The sequence below is a fragment of the Hemitrygon akajei genome, chromosome 13, assembly GCF_048418815.1.
Source record: "Hemitrygon akajei chromosome 13, sHemAka1.3, whole genome shotgun sequence".
Taxonomy (NCBI): Eukaryota; Metazoa; Chordata; class Chondrichthyes; order Myliobatiformes; family Dasyatidae; genus Hemitrygon; species Hemitrygon akajei.
The window spans coordinates 16,545,315-16,563,102 of NC_133136.1; the positions used below are offsets into that span (position 1 = coordinate 16,545,315).

General features: G+C 42.6%; 1 protein-coding gene across 1 annotated transcript in view; it reads left to right on the forward strand.

Moving 5' to 3' along the window:
* Window positions 1-2,398: 2,398 nt before the first annotated feature.
* The window catches only part of rai14 (retinoic acid induced 14), a 210,030-nt gene continuing 194,640 nt past the window's right edge, over window positions 2,399-17,788 (forward strand). Inside the window, exons 1-2 of the mRNA XM_073064192.1 lie at window positions 2,399-2,507; window positions 3,290-3,367. Coding sequence (XP_072920293.1) covers window positions 3,332-3,367 — 36 coding nt within the window. The 5' untranslated portion in view covers window positions 2,399-2,507; window positions 3,290-3,331. The remainder of the gene's footprint in view (window positions 2,508-3,289; window positions 3,368-17,788) is intronic.

Below are 17,788 nucleotides of genomic sequence, written 5' to 3' on the forward strand. Positions count from 1 at the left end.
CACAGAGACTCCTAACAGAACGTGGCCGGAATTGAAATCCGATCTCTGGAACACCCCGAGCAGCCACAGTGTCGCACTAACCACTATGTTACCGTGGTGGCTAGAGTCACCAAGTCAGCATGGCTTCGAGTGGAGGACATCTTATCTCAGAAACTCAGTTGAGTATTTTGAAGAAGTAACCAAGAAGATCAGTGAGTGCAGGGCAGTAGACTTGATCTATAGGGAATTCAATCATCAGATTCTGACTCAGATTTATTAGGCACATGTACATCGAAACATACAGTGAAATGCATTGCTTGTGTTAACTTCCTCAAAAAGTTCTGTAAAATTGGTTAGATACGACCTTCATAGTTATGCTGACAATCCATAATCAGTCCCCGACTATCCAAATACTTATGTATCTGGTTCCTTAGCATACCTTCTGATAATTTCCCCACTACTGATGTCAGGGTCACTGGCCTCCAATTCCCTGGTTTATTTTAGAGCATTTTCTTAAACAGCGGAGTAATAGGCAGCCGTCGATCCTAGGGGAACATGGGTTTGCACCTCTGGTGGTCTGTGCCCTCTCCAGGGCACAAGCCTGGGCGGGAAGGTTTGAAGAACCAGCTGTTGCCCATGCAGTGGGTTTCCCTCTCCATATCACTGATGTGGTCCAAGGGAAGGGCAAGCGCCAATACAGCTTGGTGCCAGTGTCATTGCAGAGGCTGCCAGAGTGAAGTTGTAAACGACCTCAAACTGCCTTAGAGACTCCAGCTCCGGATTTCTTCCTTGGGGTTCACTCCCGAAAGGGAGTTGCTTAGATGGGAATCTTGGCCAGCAAGGACTCATTGGCCAGAAGGGCTTATTTCTCAGAATCAGGATGAGGTGTATTATCACCAGCATATGATGTGAAATTTGTTATCTTTGCAACAGCAGTTCAATGCAATACATAATCTACCAGAGAGAGAAAATAATAATACCAATAACAAATAAAATAAAACATAATAATAAACAAGTAAATCAATTACATATATTAAATAGATTTTTCTTTAATGTGCAAAAACTGAAATACTGTATATTTTTAAAAATTAGGTAGTGTCCAAAGCTTCAATGTCCATTTAGGAATCGGATGACAGAGGGGAAGAAGCTGTTGCTGAATCGCTGAGTGTGTGCCTTCAGGCTCCTGTACCTCCTACCTGCTGGTAACAGTGAGAAAAGGGCATGCCCTGGGTACTGGAGGTCGTTAATAATGGACACTGCCTTTCTGAGACACTGCTCCCTGAAGGTGTCCTGGGTACTTTGTAGGCCAGTGCCCAAGATGGAGTTGACTAGATTTACAATCCTCCGCAGCTTCTTGCAGTCCTGTGCAGTAGCCCCTCACTATACCAGTGATGCAGACTGTCAGAATGCTCTCGACGGTACAACTATAGGAGTTTTTGAGTGTATTTGTTGACATGCCAAATTTCTTCAAACTCCTAATAAAGAATAGCCGTTGTCTTGCCTTCTTTATGACTACATCAATGTGTTGGGACCAGGTTAGATCCTCAGAGATCTTGACACCCAGAAACTTGAAGCTGCTCACTCTCTGTTCTATGACTCCAGGATGTTGTAGAAATATACAATATCTCTGCATACTAGGTTTAATATTAAGTAACATAACAGATTTCTTTAGCAGTCTAAGAATATGTGAATATTTATGTTACAGTGACCATAATGTTGTGTTTGTGCTAGTACATTGAATTCCAGAGGATATAGCAGGCAGCATTCATCCAATGTCGAAATTAGTGGTGGGTAGAGACATGTCTGGCTCACGTCATTGTCTAACTCTAAAATCTCATTAATCATTCCAATTAAATCAAATGATTGCTTGCTCACAACTGCTGGACACAGACCTAAAAGCAGTGTGTATGCATGACAGAATCCCAAACACTGGTAAACCTGACAGCAGTATTTCACATTGAGCGCTAGCTGGTGTCAATCAAGTGAACATGCAGACAAAGCAGATTTGCCCTTTATTTTGTGAATACTTTTTGTACTAAAATCCGTGTAAGAGCGCTACATAGTACGCAATTTTGCTGAGTTATGAACTAGCAGCGACAAGCAATTAATTACATTGCTCTTTGCAAAGAGTTTACATTCCATTTCTGGCTTTCTTCCTGCATTGTTGTAGAATTCCATGTGGCCATATAGCCCATAAGGCAGAAATAGTGCGTGGGGTGGAAGCTTTTGACGAGTGGATTCGCCAGTCATTGCTTTGCGAGCGAGCGATCCCCAAGAGACCGGCGCTCACTACCGCTCTCGGGAGGGCAACAAAGGGGACGGAACGCGGCGCGGCGCGTGTCCGCGCGGCGCGCTCCCTGCGGATGACGTGAACACGCGCGGGGGGTGGGGGCAATGGCACGCGCTGCCGTTGCCTTTTCCACCGCGAGGCACTCAGACCAGTGTTAGGGAGGGAGGGAAAGTACGCGCATGTAACTCGGCTCCTTACAACTTTACACGGACACCTTCGGCTCCCGCACTGGGATGGGGTGAGTTCCGCTTCAAACTGCGATAAGCCAGAATTCCTTTTTATAAAGACTTTTAATTTTAGGGGGGGGGGGGGGGGAAGGCACGTTTTGGTTGCATTTCTGTCGTCGTTTCTCTCTCTCTCCCCTCCTCGAATTGTAAATAGAGCAGATGAGCGAATGAATGGGGTTATTGTTTGGAGCGGTGGAAGTTTTATCGAGTGCACCGCGTTTCTGAGAACTGTCACCCTCGAGCGGAGGGAGATTGAGCGAGGGCTGGGAACAGATGGAGGGAGTTTTAAGAGAATGAATGGGAGAGCCGCACACAGACACAAAAAAGAAACACGGCGCTGCCGCGGAGGAGCGAGGCGGTGATTTATTTAAAACCGGGGACGACTTTCTAGAAAGCGCCTTAGGGGGTAATCAAGCCGCAAAAGTTTCTCGATGAAGTTTTGAGCTCAGAAGCTGAAAGTTGTGTCAAACAAGGACTGTCAAACGGGCTCTTGTTACTGTGGATGCATGTTCCAACATCTCCGTTTCGTTTGTTCCCTTTCTCCTCGAACATCTTTGCTAGATCTAATTCACGCTAAGGCAATGAACACAATAGTAGTTTTGGCAGCTTTAAACGTAAATACTACTGAGTCGCACGAAAAGAAGCACAGTTTAGTTAGTGTGTAGTTCAGGAGTATTGTCTAGCAGCCGTGCAGAAAATATTCACTGTAAGCAAACGCTGAAAGTACCGTCATAAATTTCGCGAGTTAGGAAACGCACTTCCCGATTTATGGTGTTTTGTGTTTTTTGTCTAGACTTATTTGAGATCTGGTACTCTGCCGTGACATTGGACGAAAATGAAAAGCTTAAAAGCCAAGTTCAGAAAAACTGATGTGAGTACGATAGAACGCCTACATTACTGTAACTTCTTGACCTCTCGCAAAGAACAATAGCTTTCATTTTGACACTCCTAAGTTGATCAGAAATCTGTGGGAGTTTGACTCAGTCACTTGAATTTGTCGCCTGAATCAGCAGGAAATATGTAGCGTGCAGATATTTGTATGGGCTTAAATTACTTTTATTTATTAAACGAGTCTGTACAAATCAGCAAAAACAGAAAATATTGCAAGCGCTCAACAAGTCGGACAGTAGTATCAGGGGAGAGTGTAGCCTTTATCAGAACCTTTACATAGAGAAAAAAGAACTTCTCTAGTTTTAAGGGTCCTCTGCAGTAACCTCTGTTACTACTGTTGTCTGATGTTGTGCACTTCTAGCAATTTCTTTAAAGTTCTAGCAATTTATGTGGTTTCTTTTTTTCTTTTTTTTTCTTTTTTTCTGGTGTTGGATAGACTGTTGAGTCTGAAGGCTGATAAGTCCCCGGGACCTGATGGTCTGCATCCCAGGGTACTTAAAGAGGTGGCTCTAGAAATCGTGGACGTATTGGTAATCATTTTCCAATGTTCTATAGATTCAGGAACAGTTCCTGCTGATTGGAGGGTGGCTAATGTTGTCCCACTTTTCAAAAAAGGAGGGAGAGAGAAAACAGGGAATTATAGACCGGTTAGCCTGATGTCAGTGGTGGGAAAGATGCTGGAGTCAATTATAAAAGAGGAAATTATGACACATTTGGATAGCAGTAGAAGGATCAGTCCGAGTCAGCATGGATTTATGAAGGGAAAATCATGCTTGACTAATCTTCTGGAGTTTTTTGAGGAAGTAACTATGAAAATGGACAAGGGAGAGCCAGTGGATGTAGTGTACCTGGACTTCCAGAAAGCTTTTGATAAAGTCCCACATAGGAGATTAGTGGGCAAAATTAGAGCACATGGTATTGGGGGCAGAGTACTGACATGGATTGAAAATTGACTGGCTGACAGGAAACAAAGAGTAGCGATTAACGGGTCCCTTTCGGAATGGCAGGCTGTGACCAGTGGGGTACCGCAAGGTTCGGTGCTGGGACCGCAGCTGTTTACAATATACAATAATGATTTAGATGAAGGGATTAAAAGTAACATTAGCAAATTTGCTGATGACACAAAGCTGGGTGGCAGTGTGAAATGTCAGGAGGATGTTATGAGAATGCAGGGTGACTTGGACAGGTTGGGTGAGAGGGCAAATGTATGGCAGATGCAGTTTAATGTGGATAAATGTGAGGTTATCCACTTTGGTGGCAAGAACAGGAAGGCAGATTACTATCTAAATGGAGTCAAGTTAGGAAAAGGGGAAGTACAATGAGATCTAGGTGTTCTTGTACATCAGTCAATGAAAGCAAGCATGCAGGTATAGCAGGCAGTGAAGAAAGCTAATGGCATGCTGGCTTTTATAACAAGAGGAATTGAGTATACGAGTAAAGAGGTCCTTCTGCAGCTGTACAGGGCCCTGGTGAGACCTCACCTGGAGTATTGTGTGCAGTTTTGGTCTCCAAATTTGAGGAAGGATATTCTTGCTATTGAGGGAGTGCAGCATAGGTTCACAAGGTTAATTCCTGGAATGGCAGGACTGTCATATGTTGAAAGATTGGAGCGACTGGGCTTGTATACACTGGAATTTAGAAGGATGAGAGGGGATCTGATTGAAACATATAAGATTATTAAGGGATTGGACACACTGGAGGCAGGAAGCATGTTCCCGCTGATGGGTGAGTCCAGAACTAGAGGCCACAGTTTAAGAATAAGGGGTAGGCCATTTAGAACAGAGATGCGGAAAAACTTTTTCACCCAGAGAGTGGTGGATATGTGGAATGCTCTGCCCCAGAAGGCAGTGGAGGCCAAGTCTCTGGATGCATTCAAGAGAGAGTTAGATAGAGCTCTTATAGATAGTGGGGTCAAGGGATATGGGGAGAAGGCAGGAACGGGGTACTGATTGTGTATGATCAGCCATGATCACAGTGAATGGCGGTGCTGGCTAGAAGGGCCGAATGGCCTACTCCCGCACCTACTGTCTATTGTCTATATTCTCTCCATATTAAAATATAAAAGTTACAAATGAAAATAGTTCCTGTATTTTTTTAAAAAATATTACCAGAACAAGGACCACTATCCTGATTCCATTACATTAAAGGCTGTGGAGGTGGGGTTAATGTCCAAACTATCCTTCAAATGAAATTGCAAAGGTGGTTTGGTGCACTTGGACTAGCTGAGACCCACTATAACATCCATGTATTTGGTGACTGATTGTACATTATTGTTGCTAGCCCATACTAAATACTTGATGTTTTTCATAGTTTTATATTTCCATGTCAAGCGTTCTTGGGGATTGTTACTGAGATTGTCCTTTTTTTCCAAGACAGCCAAATAATGTTAATTGTACTTTTCTTGGAAGTAATAGTTCCTGCATAAAGTACTTACCAATAGGATGAAGTGTATTGTATTTGTAGGGCAGATGCGGGGAATGTTTTTCTCTGTTTTCAAAATAGTCTTAACTTGGTGAGTATTTAATGGAAAAGTAAATTTTTTATGATAAAGAATTCTGAGGAAAAAATCCAAAGTTCAAAGTAAATTTATTATCAAAGATCATATATGTTGCCATATACAATACAACCCTGATTCAGTTCCTTTTGGGCATTCACAGTAAATACAAGAAACACAATAGAATCAGTGCCAGACCACACCCAATTGGACGGACAAACAAACAATGTGCAAAAGACAACAAACTACAAATACAGAAAGAATAACAAGTAAACAGGCAATAAACGTTGAGAACATGAGATGAAGAGGCCTTGAAATTGTGTCTGTAGGTTCTAAAAACAGTTCAGTGATGGGATGGGTGAAGTTATCCCCTCTGGTTCAAGAGCCTGATGGTTGAGTGATAATAACTGTTGCTGAATCTGGTGATGTGGGTCCTGAACCTCCTATACCACCTTCTTGATGGCAGCAGCGAAATGAGAGCATAGCCTGGATGGTGGGGGTCCTTGATGATGGATACTGTGTTCCTGCAACAGTGCTCCATGTAGATGTGGGTCAGTGGTGGGGGCAGCTCTACCCATGATGGACTGGGCCACATCCAGTTCTTTTTCTAGGGTTTTCTGTTCAAGGGCACTGGTGTTTCAATACCATGCCATGATGCCGTCCGTCAGTATATTATCCACAGCACATAGAAAATTGTCAGTTTTAGATGACATGCAAACTTCTAAGAAAGAAGGGGCATTGCTTTGCTTTCTTCATAATGGCACTTGCATGCTAGTCCCAGTACAGTAAGCGATAACACTGAGGAATTTAATGTTGCTGACCCTCTTCACCTCTGATCCCTGGATGAGAACTTCCAGTTTCCCTCTCCTGAGGTCAATAATCAGCTCCTTGGTCTTGCTGACATTGAGTGAGAGGTGATTGTTGTGGCACCACTCAGCCAAATTTTCAATCTCCGAATATGCTGATTCGTCACCACTTTTGATTCAGCCAATGACAGTGGTATTGTCGGTTAAGTATGGAATTGGAGCTGTGCTTAGTTAGCCTCAGTCATGAGCATAAAGTGAGTAGAGCAGGAATTTAATTAATGTTGAGCTGTAATCAAACAAGAGTGTCCTGATCTGTTCACTTTGGCTTGCATAATCCTGCAACTTTTCAGTTTTTGTGCAAACTTAATTACCAAGTTTTGATTACAATATCAGATTGTGTGTTTGATTGATCTCACTGAAATGTTGACTTCATTGGTACAGTTTTACTTTTCCCTTTTGGAATTGGTTTCATGGACGTTTTCTTAACAATCCAATTGAATTTGCTCAGGATTTATGGTTTAAAAAGTGTGCTGTCATGAAGATAAATTCTAAAGTTGAGATGATTGAAAGATGGGTGTGTAAATTTTAAATGCAAAAAAAAGGGCCAAGTCATATTTCAAAATCAAATTGCTGACTCTCATGCATTTGGCTTTTCAGTCCATCAAAGAAAAGTAAATTGATTATCAAAGTATGTCTGTGTAACCGAAAACTGCATTGGGATTCATTTTGGTCATATAAGGCAGCAATAATAAACCTTGGATTAATCCAAAGTTTTTCTAGGGTTAAACTTGCACGTCTTTATTCTGATAGACACTTTCCATTAATATTATTTTCCAGTTACTTAACATCTATTATAGAAACACAACCAATTTTGTTATCAGTCTTTACGTTCTTGTATTGAATATACTCTCATCTGTTCTCTTTAAAGTGTGAGCAAGAGATTTTGTGGGGGAAGAGGCTTATTTCACTCTGCCAAAAGGAAGCTTACTCTCTGTTCAGCAACAGGCACAGAGTGCTGGAGGAACTCAGCAGGTCAGGCAGTATCTATAGAAATGAATGAACAATCGACATTTTGGGTCAAGACCCTTCATCAGGAATCTTCTGTATGCTCTCCAGCTGGCTACTGTATGAATAGCTTTAGTCTTCTACGAGAATAATCTCTGACTGACTTCAAAGCATTTTGATGTCACTGTGGCCAACCAATTCCTTCAACATTGCCTAGGATGATAAAAGCAGTATTGGTGGTTGAAATTTGGGTTAACCCAGACGGGAGTAGTAGATGCACAATTATTATCTCATAGGAAGTGTGATTCTTGACTTTTTGGCAAGATTTTCATTCACAATAGCCTTTCTCTTAAGTATAAAACTTATGCAAAGAACTTTGTCAGTAGAGCAGAATCAGCTTTATTATCACTTTTTATATAATGTAAAACCTGTTGTTTTTTTGTGGCAGCATTACAGTGCAAAGGCATCAATTACTGTAAATTCCAAAATAAGTAGTGCAAGAAAACAAATAACAGGGTAGTGTTCATGCTGTATTGAGAAATATGATGATGGAGGGGAAGAAGATGATCTTGAGTCATTTTGTGGATCTTCAAATTCCTGTACGTCCTTGCTGATGGTAGAAATCAAGAGGGCATGTCCCAAATGATGAGGGTCCTTAATGATGGATCTTGCCTCCTTGAGGGCTCTGTCCCTTGAATACGCCCTCGATGGTGGGAAGGGTTATACCCACAATGGAGCTGGCTGGATCTACAGCCTCACTGTCACTGTTTACTGATACTTCTCACCGCTTGCTGCTCACTGCTCCACTGAGTGCATGCTCAGGGGCAGAAGACTTCACTGACATTTCCTGCAGCTTCGAGCAGAGTTGTCTGAATCATAAGCTTCTCCAAAATGTAACCACATACTGGCAGCACTATGCTGTAATACCTCCTACATGCTTGGAAACCTGTTGCCAGGAGGCACCTGGCTGTAATTCAAGAGGATGCCTGCGGTCTCCAGCCCTAAATGTGCATCCCTTGTTCTCCAGATAAACCAGGAGATCAGGATACACCATCATTGCAGCATGCATTAAGCAGAAATAAAATTTCTTGTAGCTAGAAGACTATGATGTGCATATGGAATGATTGCGAGCAAGTAGCTGCAAGAATTTGCAATAGAGTAAATAAGGAGTTCCCAACACTTTTTTATGCCATGAACTAATACCATTAAGCAAGAGGTCCACGGACCCCAGGATGAAGCCCCTGGTGTAAAGTGATACAGTGGTGTTACACAGAAAGACCCGACAAGGTTGTTAAGAGCAGCAAATCTTAAACACAAGAGATTCTGCCGGTGCTAGAGATCTTGGGCAACACATACACAATGCTGGAGGAACACAGCAAGTCAGGTAGCATCTACGGAAGGGAATAAACAGCCAACGGTTCGGGACGAGACACTAGAGTTGCAATTGGGACACTTGCATTTGGGATTAGTGGTAGTAAAGAGACTTTTACAAGTGTTGTAAAGTAATTTATGAGCTTGAATGTTTTACTGAGTATTAGCATGGGGAGTTTTGTCACTAGTGTCTATTCATTTTTTTATTTTAGAAAATCTTTAACTTTAGATGAGTTGTTAAAGCAAAATATATCTCCACTTATTTTAAAATTAGAAATAGTTAAGTTTGAAATTGAAGTTAGGCTGGGGTATGCAGTAGAACAGACAGGTCTGTGAATACAGATACATACGGGTAATTCCTTGAAAGTGGCATGATAGGTAGATAAAGTGGTAAAGTAGCTTTTGGCCATCATAAATCAGTATTAAGTACGAATGTTATGTAGAAGTATAAGATATTGATGAGGCCAAATACAGAGTGTTGTGTGCTCTTTTGGTCATCTTACCTACAAGAAGCTATCAATGAGATTGAAAAAAGTGCAGAAAAATATTTACAAAGGTGTTGCCAGGACTTGAGGACCTGACTTATTGGGAAAGGTTGAATAGGTTAGGATTTTTTAATCCCTGGAGAATAAGAGGAGATTTGATAGAGGTATACAAAGTTATGAGGGGAATAGTCAGGGCAAATGCTGCAGGGTTTTTCCGCTGAGGTTTGAGACTAGATCTAGAAGTTAAAGGCTAGCTAATTTTACAACCTATGCCGGTGATGTTAAACTGGATGCTGATTCTGATTAAGGGTGAAGTGTTGAAGGGGAGCCTAAGGGGGCTCCTCTTTGAGCAGAGGGTGATGTGAGTGTGGAATGAGCTTCCACAGGATGTGGTAGATGCAGGTTCAGTTTTAACATTTAAGAGTATTTTAGTAGCCTGGTGGAGAGAGGGGTATGGAGGGCGAGGGTAGATCGAATTAGTCAGAAGACGAGGCTGGAACAGACTAGATAGAAACATAGAAAATAGGTGCAGGAGTAGGCCATTCGGCCCTTTGAGCCTGCACCACCATTCAGTATGATCATGGCTGATCATCCAACTCAGAACCCTGTACCTGTTTTCTCTCTATACCCCGATCCCTTTAGCCACAAGGGCCATATCTAACTTCCTCTTAAATATAGCCAATGAACCGGCCTCAACTGTTTCCTGTGGCAGAGAATTCCACAGATTCACCACTCTCTGTGTGAAGAAGTTTTTCCTCATCTCGGTCCTAAAAGGTTTCCCCTTTATCCTTAAACTGTGACCCCTTGTTCTGGACTTTCCCAACATCGGAAACAATCTTCCTGCATCTAGCCTGTCCAATCCCTTTAGAATTTTATACATTTCAATAAGATCCCCCCTCAATCTTCTAAATTCCAGTGAGTATAAGCCTTAGTCGATCCAGTCTTTCTTCATATGAAAGTCCTGCCATCCCAGGAATCAATCGGGTGTACCTTCTCTGTACTCCCTCTATGGCAAGAATGTCTTTCCTCAGATTAGGGGACCAAAACTGCACACAATATTCTAGGTGCGGTCTCACCAAGGCCTTGTACAACTGCAGTAGAACCTCCCTGCTCCTGTACTCAAATCCTTTTGCTATGAATGTCAACATACCATTTGCCTTTTTCACCGCCTGCTGTACCTGCATGCCCACCTTCAATGACTGGTGTACAATGACACCCAGGTCTCGTTGCATCTCCCCTTTTCCTAATCGGCCACCGTTCAGATAATAATCTGTTTTCCTGTTCTTGCAACCAAAGTGGATAACCTCACATTTATCCACATTAAATTGCATCTGCCATGAATTTGCCCACTCACTTAACCTATCCAAGTCACCCTGCACCCTCTTAGCATCCTCCTCACAGCTAACACCGCAGCCTAGCTTCGTGTCATCCGCAAACTTGGAGATGCTGCATTTAATTCCCTCGTCTAAATCATTAATATATACTGTAAACAACTGGGGTCCCAGCACTGAGCCTTGCGATACCCCACTAGTCACTGCCTGCCATTCTGAAAAGGTCCCGTTTACTCCCACTCTTTGCTTGCTGTCTGCCAACCAATTCTCTATCCACATCAATACCATACCCCCAATACCGTGTGCTTTAAGTTTGCACACTAATCTCCTGCGTGGGACCTTGTCAAAAGCCTTTTGAAAATCTAAATATACCACATCCACAGTGGATCCACTTCAAATGGGCTGAAGGGTCTGTTTCTGTGCTGTAGTGCTCTGACTCTCACCTATTATCCAGTTCATGACTGAGCCAGGGAAGTATTCCCACTGTGTGCAAGTTTAAGTATGAGGATAGAGAGTGGGAGTAGTTCTGAGAAGTACAGCGTTTGGAGTGCACAATTGCGGATTCCTGAATATAACAAGATGGGTAGATAAAGTAATTGTGGATCCTTTATAATGAAAACTGGAATATTGGAATTGAGTGGCTATTCTAGAATGATACAAAGCACGTGTTACTTCATAGTTATGTACAGAATTGTACTTGCTGTGATAGACGAAGATGGTGATAGTATTTAGAGAGAGGGCACTGGAGAAATCTAGCCCCGTGGAAAGATTTGAATAGGCTGAGGCGGCTAAGTGAAAATTTAATTAAAGTATTTAAAATATAATACGTGCATAGAAGAGAGTAGGAGAAACCTAGTTCTTTTTTTTAAATAAGAGCAATAGGCAAATACTATAAGCTTAGAGTAATTGACAGAATAATTAGAAAGGTAATGGGTATGCTTTTCATGTAAATGCGAAGTGAGATCTGGAAGCTACTGCTTGAACAGTTGGTAGAAGTGGAAGCTTTCATTGATTTTTAGGGAGTATCTGATCAACAGGGCTGCAGGCAGAGAGCTGGAGACTGAGAAAGAAGCCAGAGAACACTTCATGCCCATAAGGGGCTTTTGTGTTGTCAATTGGTATGGTTTTGTGAACATTTGTTTATAAAGATATGTTCGTGTGGCCATAGCTGGAGCACTATATGTAGTTCCAATCACCACACTTAGAGAACGATGTGATTGTATAATATAGAATGTGGAGAGGAGATTTGTTGAGATATTGCCTGGAATGGTGATCCAGGACACTTTAGTACAGGAGTTTGTAACCTGAGGCATACGGACCCCCTGGTTAAAGGTAAGGGTCCATGGTATTAAAAAAAAGGGTTGGAACCCCTGCTATAGAAAGACTGGGTTTGTTTTCTTTGAAGTGGAGTAGGCTGAGAAGGCAAACTAGTTGAGATATGGTTTCCTTTCAGTATACTAATCGCTTGTTAAAAATATGGGCCTTAGATAGGATAGCAAGACATTCTTTTTCCCCCATGTATTTTGAACTTGGCGGTATAGGTTTAGGTTGAGCAGTAGGAGATTTAGAATGTATCAGAGGAATCTTTTTTTTCTTCTGCCTGGGGGAGAGGGGGAGACTGGCACATTTGAAAGGGGTATCAAAATGAGCACTTGGGTCATCAGTGTATTGAAGGCTGTTGTGCAAGTGGGTGCTAGATGGTTTGCATGGACTTGGTGGGTTAAGGGTCCTTTCCTCATCTCTGTGCCTGTATTCATCCAAAGGTGAATGCCGCTCAGAAAACAAAACGTTTGAATTAGCTAACTTGCTTTAAGCCAAAACCTCCTCAATTTGACATCCTGGCTTGGGTTTTATAATGTTGCATTTCTAATTATTTAATTCGACACAATCTCATAAACAAAAACTATTTTGTTGTCCCCTACTAGTTGGCGATTAGAACCTCTTACTTGTAATCATTGTACAAACACTAGCCTCCAGAGAATGGCTGGCATTCAGTTCTATGTTATGATAGCTAAGTAAAACGCTTGGGAAAGTACTTCTTGCACAGCAACATGAAATAGTTCCTTAATACATTCAGCTACCTCTAGCCATCTGATAACTATTTGGTCATTATTTTCTGTAATATCTAATACTATATATTTAATATACTGCAGTATCTCTCGAGTCATGACTGCTGCAGTGAACTAATCACTTGTTTAAAATTCATCGACCAAGTAATCTCAGAATTAGAATCGGGTTTATTATCACCGGCATGTGACGTGAAATTTGTTAACTTAGCAGTAGCAGTTCAATGTAAATCATAATATAGAAGAAAAAAATTATAATATTAATAAGTAAATTAATTACAGTATATGTATATTGAATAGATTAACAATCATGTAAAAACAGATAGTGTATATTTTTCAGAAAAGTGAGGAGTCCAAGGGTTCAATGTCCATTTAGGACTCAGATGGCAGAGGGGAAGAAGCTGTCGCTGAATCGCTGAGTGTGTGCCTTCAGGCTTCTGTACCTCCTACCTGATGGTAACAATGAGAAAAGGGCACGCTCTGGGTGTTGGAGGTCCTTAATAATGGACACTGCCTTTCTGAGACACCACCCCCTGAAGATGTCCTGGGTACTTTGTAGCCCAGTGCTCAAGTGGTAGCCCGGCCCCGCCATACCAGACAGTGATGCAGCCTGTCAGAATGCTCTCCATGGTACAACTATAGAAGTTTTTGACTGTATTTGTTGACATGCCAAATTTCTTCAAACTCCTACTGAAGTATAGCTGCTGTCTTGCCACCTTTATAACTGCATCGATATGTAATTTATAAGAAGCAAGTAATATGTTAAGGTCTTGGTTAGATAGCTCCACATCTTTTATGATATAATGTGGAAATGTTTCCCTTGAGGGGTTCCCTTGGGACTTCGGGCCCAATGGCTGAGGCACCAAATCTGTGAGTCTCTGAGTCTGCTGGGGAAGTTGGAGGCCCAGTTTCTGAGAGTCCCAGATGGCTAGAGGTGAAAGACAGCCAGTCCTGAGTTTGGAGAACTGTGTATGTGGGTGGGTGGGGGTGCGGAATGGGGCTTCTTCTGCTGTTGTTCTGCTGAGCATTGTGAGAATGCTGCATTAGCACTGGAATGTGTGGCAACACGTGCAGGCTGCCACCAGTACGTTGTTGGGTGTGTTGGTTGCAATTCAAATGGTGCATTTCGCTGTATGCTTCGATGTGCATGTGATACATCTGAATCTAGAATCTTGGGTGGGATGTCTGGAAATACAGTTGGTAGCTTCAAGATCAGGCATTCATGACGGAGGACATGGCAAAAAAAAAACTTCACCCAGAGTCTGTGTTTCTGTGGAGTTTTCTGCTATGGAAAGCTGTGGAAATTCATTTTCGGAATCCAGTTTAATATCACTGGCATATGTTGTGAAATTATCTAGCATATTCAGAGTCTGACGACTCTAGGTATTTGGGAAATGGAGAGTAGTGCAGAAGGTTGCTCTTGGGTAGAAGATTAGCCACAGTCCTATCAAATGATGCTGCAGGTGCCGCGGGGGTGATAGAGTGGCTTTCTGTCATTTCTACATGAAACATGCAGTACAAAGGGACAAAGTCTGATTTGCTGATTGGTAATTGCGCTGTTGCTTCCCTCCATGCATTGTTGCACGTGATGTCAGAAAAGTGAATATAAGATTGACATGAACTTATTACTAGCATTGGTGACATTGTCTAATGACTTGCTACTTCCTCACTGATTTAGCAGTGATGAGGTTATACACTCTGGCCAATTTATTAAGTACCTCCTGTACCTTATAAAGTGGCTAAAATATGTTCTACCGCTGTAGCCCATTCACTTCAGGTTTCAATGTGTTGTGCATTCACAGATGCTCTTCTACACACCACTGTTGTAACGTGTGGTTAGTTGAGTTACTGTCACCTTCCTGTCAGCTTGAACCACTCTGGCCATTCTCCTCTGACTGCTGTCGTTAACGACACACACAAAATGCTGGAGAAACTCAGCAGGCCAGGCAGCATCTATAGAAATGAGTATAGTTAACGTTTTGGACTGAGACCCCTCATCAGGACTGAAGAAAAAAAAGATGAGGGGTTAGAAGGTGGGAGGAAGGAAGGAAGAAACACAAGGTGATAGATTAACCAGCGGGGGGGGGAAGGGTGAAGTAAAGAGCTGGGAAGCTGATTGGTGAAAGAGATAACAGGGCTGGAGAAGGGGGAAATCTAAAAGAGGACAGAAGGCCATGGAAGAAAGAAAAGAGGAGGGAGCAACTAGGGGAGGTGATGGGCAGGTAAGGAGATGAGCTGAGAGGGAAAAGGGAATGGGGAATGGTGAAGGGGGCAAGGCATTAGCAGATGTTGGAGAAATCGATATTCATGCTAACAGGTTGGAGGCTACTCCATAGAACCATAGAACACTATGGCACAGTACAGGCCCTTCAGCCCTCCATGTTGTGCTGACCCATATAATCCTTAAAAAAAGTACTAAACCCACACTACCCCATAACCCTCCATTTTTCTTTCATCCATGTGCCTGTCCAAGAGGCTCTTAAATACCCCTAATGTTTTAGCCTCCACCACCATCCCTGACAAGTCATTCCAGGCACTCACAGCCCTCTGTGTTTAAAAAAAAAAACAAAAAAAAAACAACAACTTACCCCTGATGTCTCCCCTAAACTTCCCTCCCTTAATTTTGTACATATGCCCTCTGGTGTTTGCTATTGGTGCCCTGGGAAACTGGTACTGACTATCCACCCTATCTATGCCTCTCATAATCTTGTAGACCTCTATCAAGTCCCCTCTCATTCTTCTACGCTCCAAAGAGAAAAGTCCCAGCTCTGCTAACCTTGCTTCATATGACTTGTTCTCCAAACCAGGCAACATCCTGGTAAATCTCCTCTGCACCCTCTCCATCGCTTCCACATCCTTCCTATAATGAGGTGACCAGAATTGAACACAATACTCTAAGTGCGGTCTCACCAGAGATTTGTCGAGTGTGCAACATGACCTCTCTACTTTTGAACTCAATCCCCTTGTTAATGAAACCTAACAACCCATAGGCCTTCTTAACTACCCTATCAACCTGAGCAGCAACCTTGAGGGATGTATGGATTTGAATCCCAAGGTCCCTTTGTTCATCCACACTCGTAAGTAACTGACCATTAATCCTGTACTCAGTCTTCTGGTTTGTCCTTCCAAAATGCATCACCTCACACTTGTCCGGATTGAACTCCATCTGCCATTTTTCTGCCCAACTCTGCAGCCTGTCTATATCCTCTGGTAACCTTCGAGCACCTACAGCTCCATCCACAACTCCTCCAATCTTCGTGTCATCCACAAACTTACTCACCCATCCTTCCACCTCTACATCCAGGTCATTTATAAAAATCACAAATAGTAAGGGTCCCAGGACAGATCCCTGCGGCACTCCATTAGTCACCGACCTCCAGGCAGAATACTTTCCTTCCACAACTACCCTCTGCTTTCTTCCTTTAAGCCAATTTTTTTATCCAAACAGCCAACGTTCCACTTATCCCATGCCTCATGACTTTCTGGATGAGTCTCTCATGAGGGACCTTGTCAGATGCTTTGCGAAAGTCAATGTAGACCACATCCACTGCCCTACCCTCATCAATTTAGGGTCAACTAAGTCGGAACAACTTGAGTGTGTCATCATCACGGCAGTGGAGGAGACCATGGATATAAGAATGGGAAGTGGAATTAAAGTGGGTGGCCACTGGGAGATTCCACTTCTTCTGGCAGACAGAGCATAGGTACTCTGCAAAACAGTCTCCAAATTTACATTGGGAGACTTTCCGCCCTGGGAAAAAGTTTGGCTATCCACTCTTCTGAAATCCTGTTGTTTAGGCTCTATGTTGATTCTCTTAAGAGCCATTCTGAGTTCCACTTCCTTTCTGTACTTTGTCTCCTAGCCCGCTGTGATTACAGCCTCCATCTCAACCTCCTTAGGTAGACTACTAATAAGAGCCTATGCAGACTAATTGGGCGAGTCCCATAAAGTGTTGCCGTTCCTTCGGATTCATCAGCTGCATGTAGAGTGGGAGCCTGCCACATGGGCAACAGCTTGCTCTCCATATTGTACTGCCCTAGCTTGCGTATTGGCTTGTTTATCATGTTGTAACATCTATGGTTGACCCTGGTCAACATGGGAGGTCTCAACAATGTGCTGCTCCTTGATTGTCGAGGAATATTACTGAGGGTTCACATTAACTTGTTGATATTGTAGAATAATCTTTGGTTAATGAGTAATATAGTACACTGAAAAGTTCTGCAGTATATGGTATGAATAAAAGTTAAGTACATTTGGGTAAATTCTTACCGTTATGACTTGGATGATGAACCCATGATAAAGCAGCTGAGATTTTTGACTCATTCTCCAAGTATATGTTCTCATTATTCTGTGAAGTTTGAGTAATTTACTTCGGAGGTTACAGTTGCTGTCAATGTTACTCTGCTACTTAAGAAGGGTGGGAGGCAGCAGAAAGGAAACTATAGACCTGTTAGCCAGACATCAATGGTTGGGAACTTGTTGGAATTGATTGTTAGGGATGAGATTACGGAGTACCTGGAGGCACAGGACAAGTTAGGCCAAAACCAGCATGGTTTCCTGAAAGGAAAATCCTGCCTGACAAACATACTGCAATTCTTTGAGGAAATTACAGGCAGAGTTGACGAAGGAGATGTAGTAGATGTGGTGTATGTGAATTTTCAGAAGGCGTTTGACAAGGTGCCGCACATGAGGCCTCTTAGCAAGATAAGAGCCCATGGAATTACAGGGAAGTTACTAGCATGGGTGGAGCATTGTTTGATCGGCAGAAAACAGAGAGTGGGAAGAAAGGGATGCTATTCTGTCTGGCTGCCAGTTACCAGTGGAATTCAACAGGGGTCATTG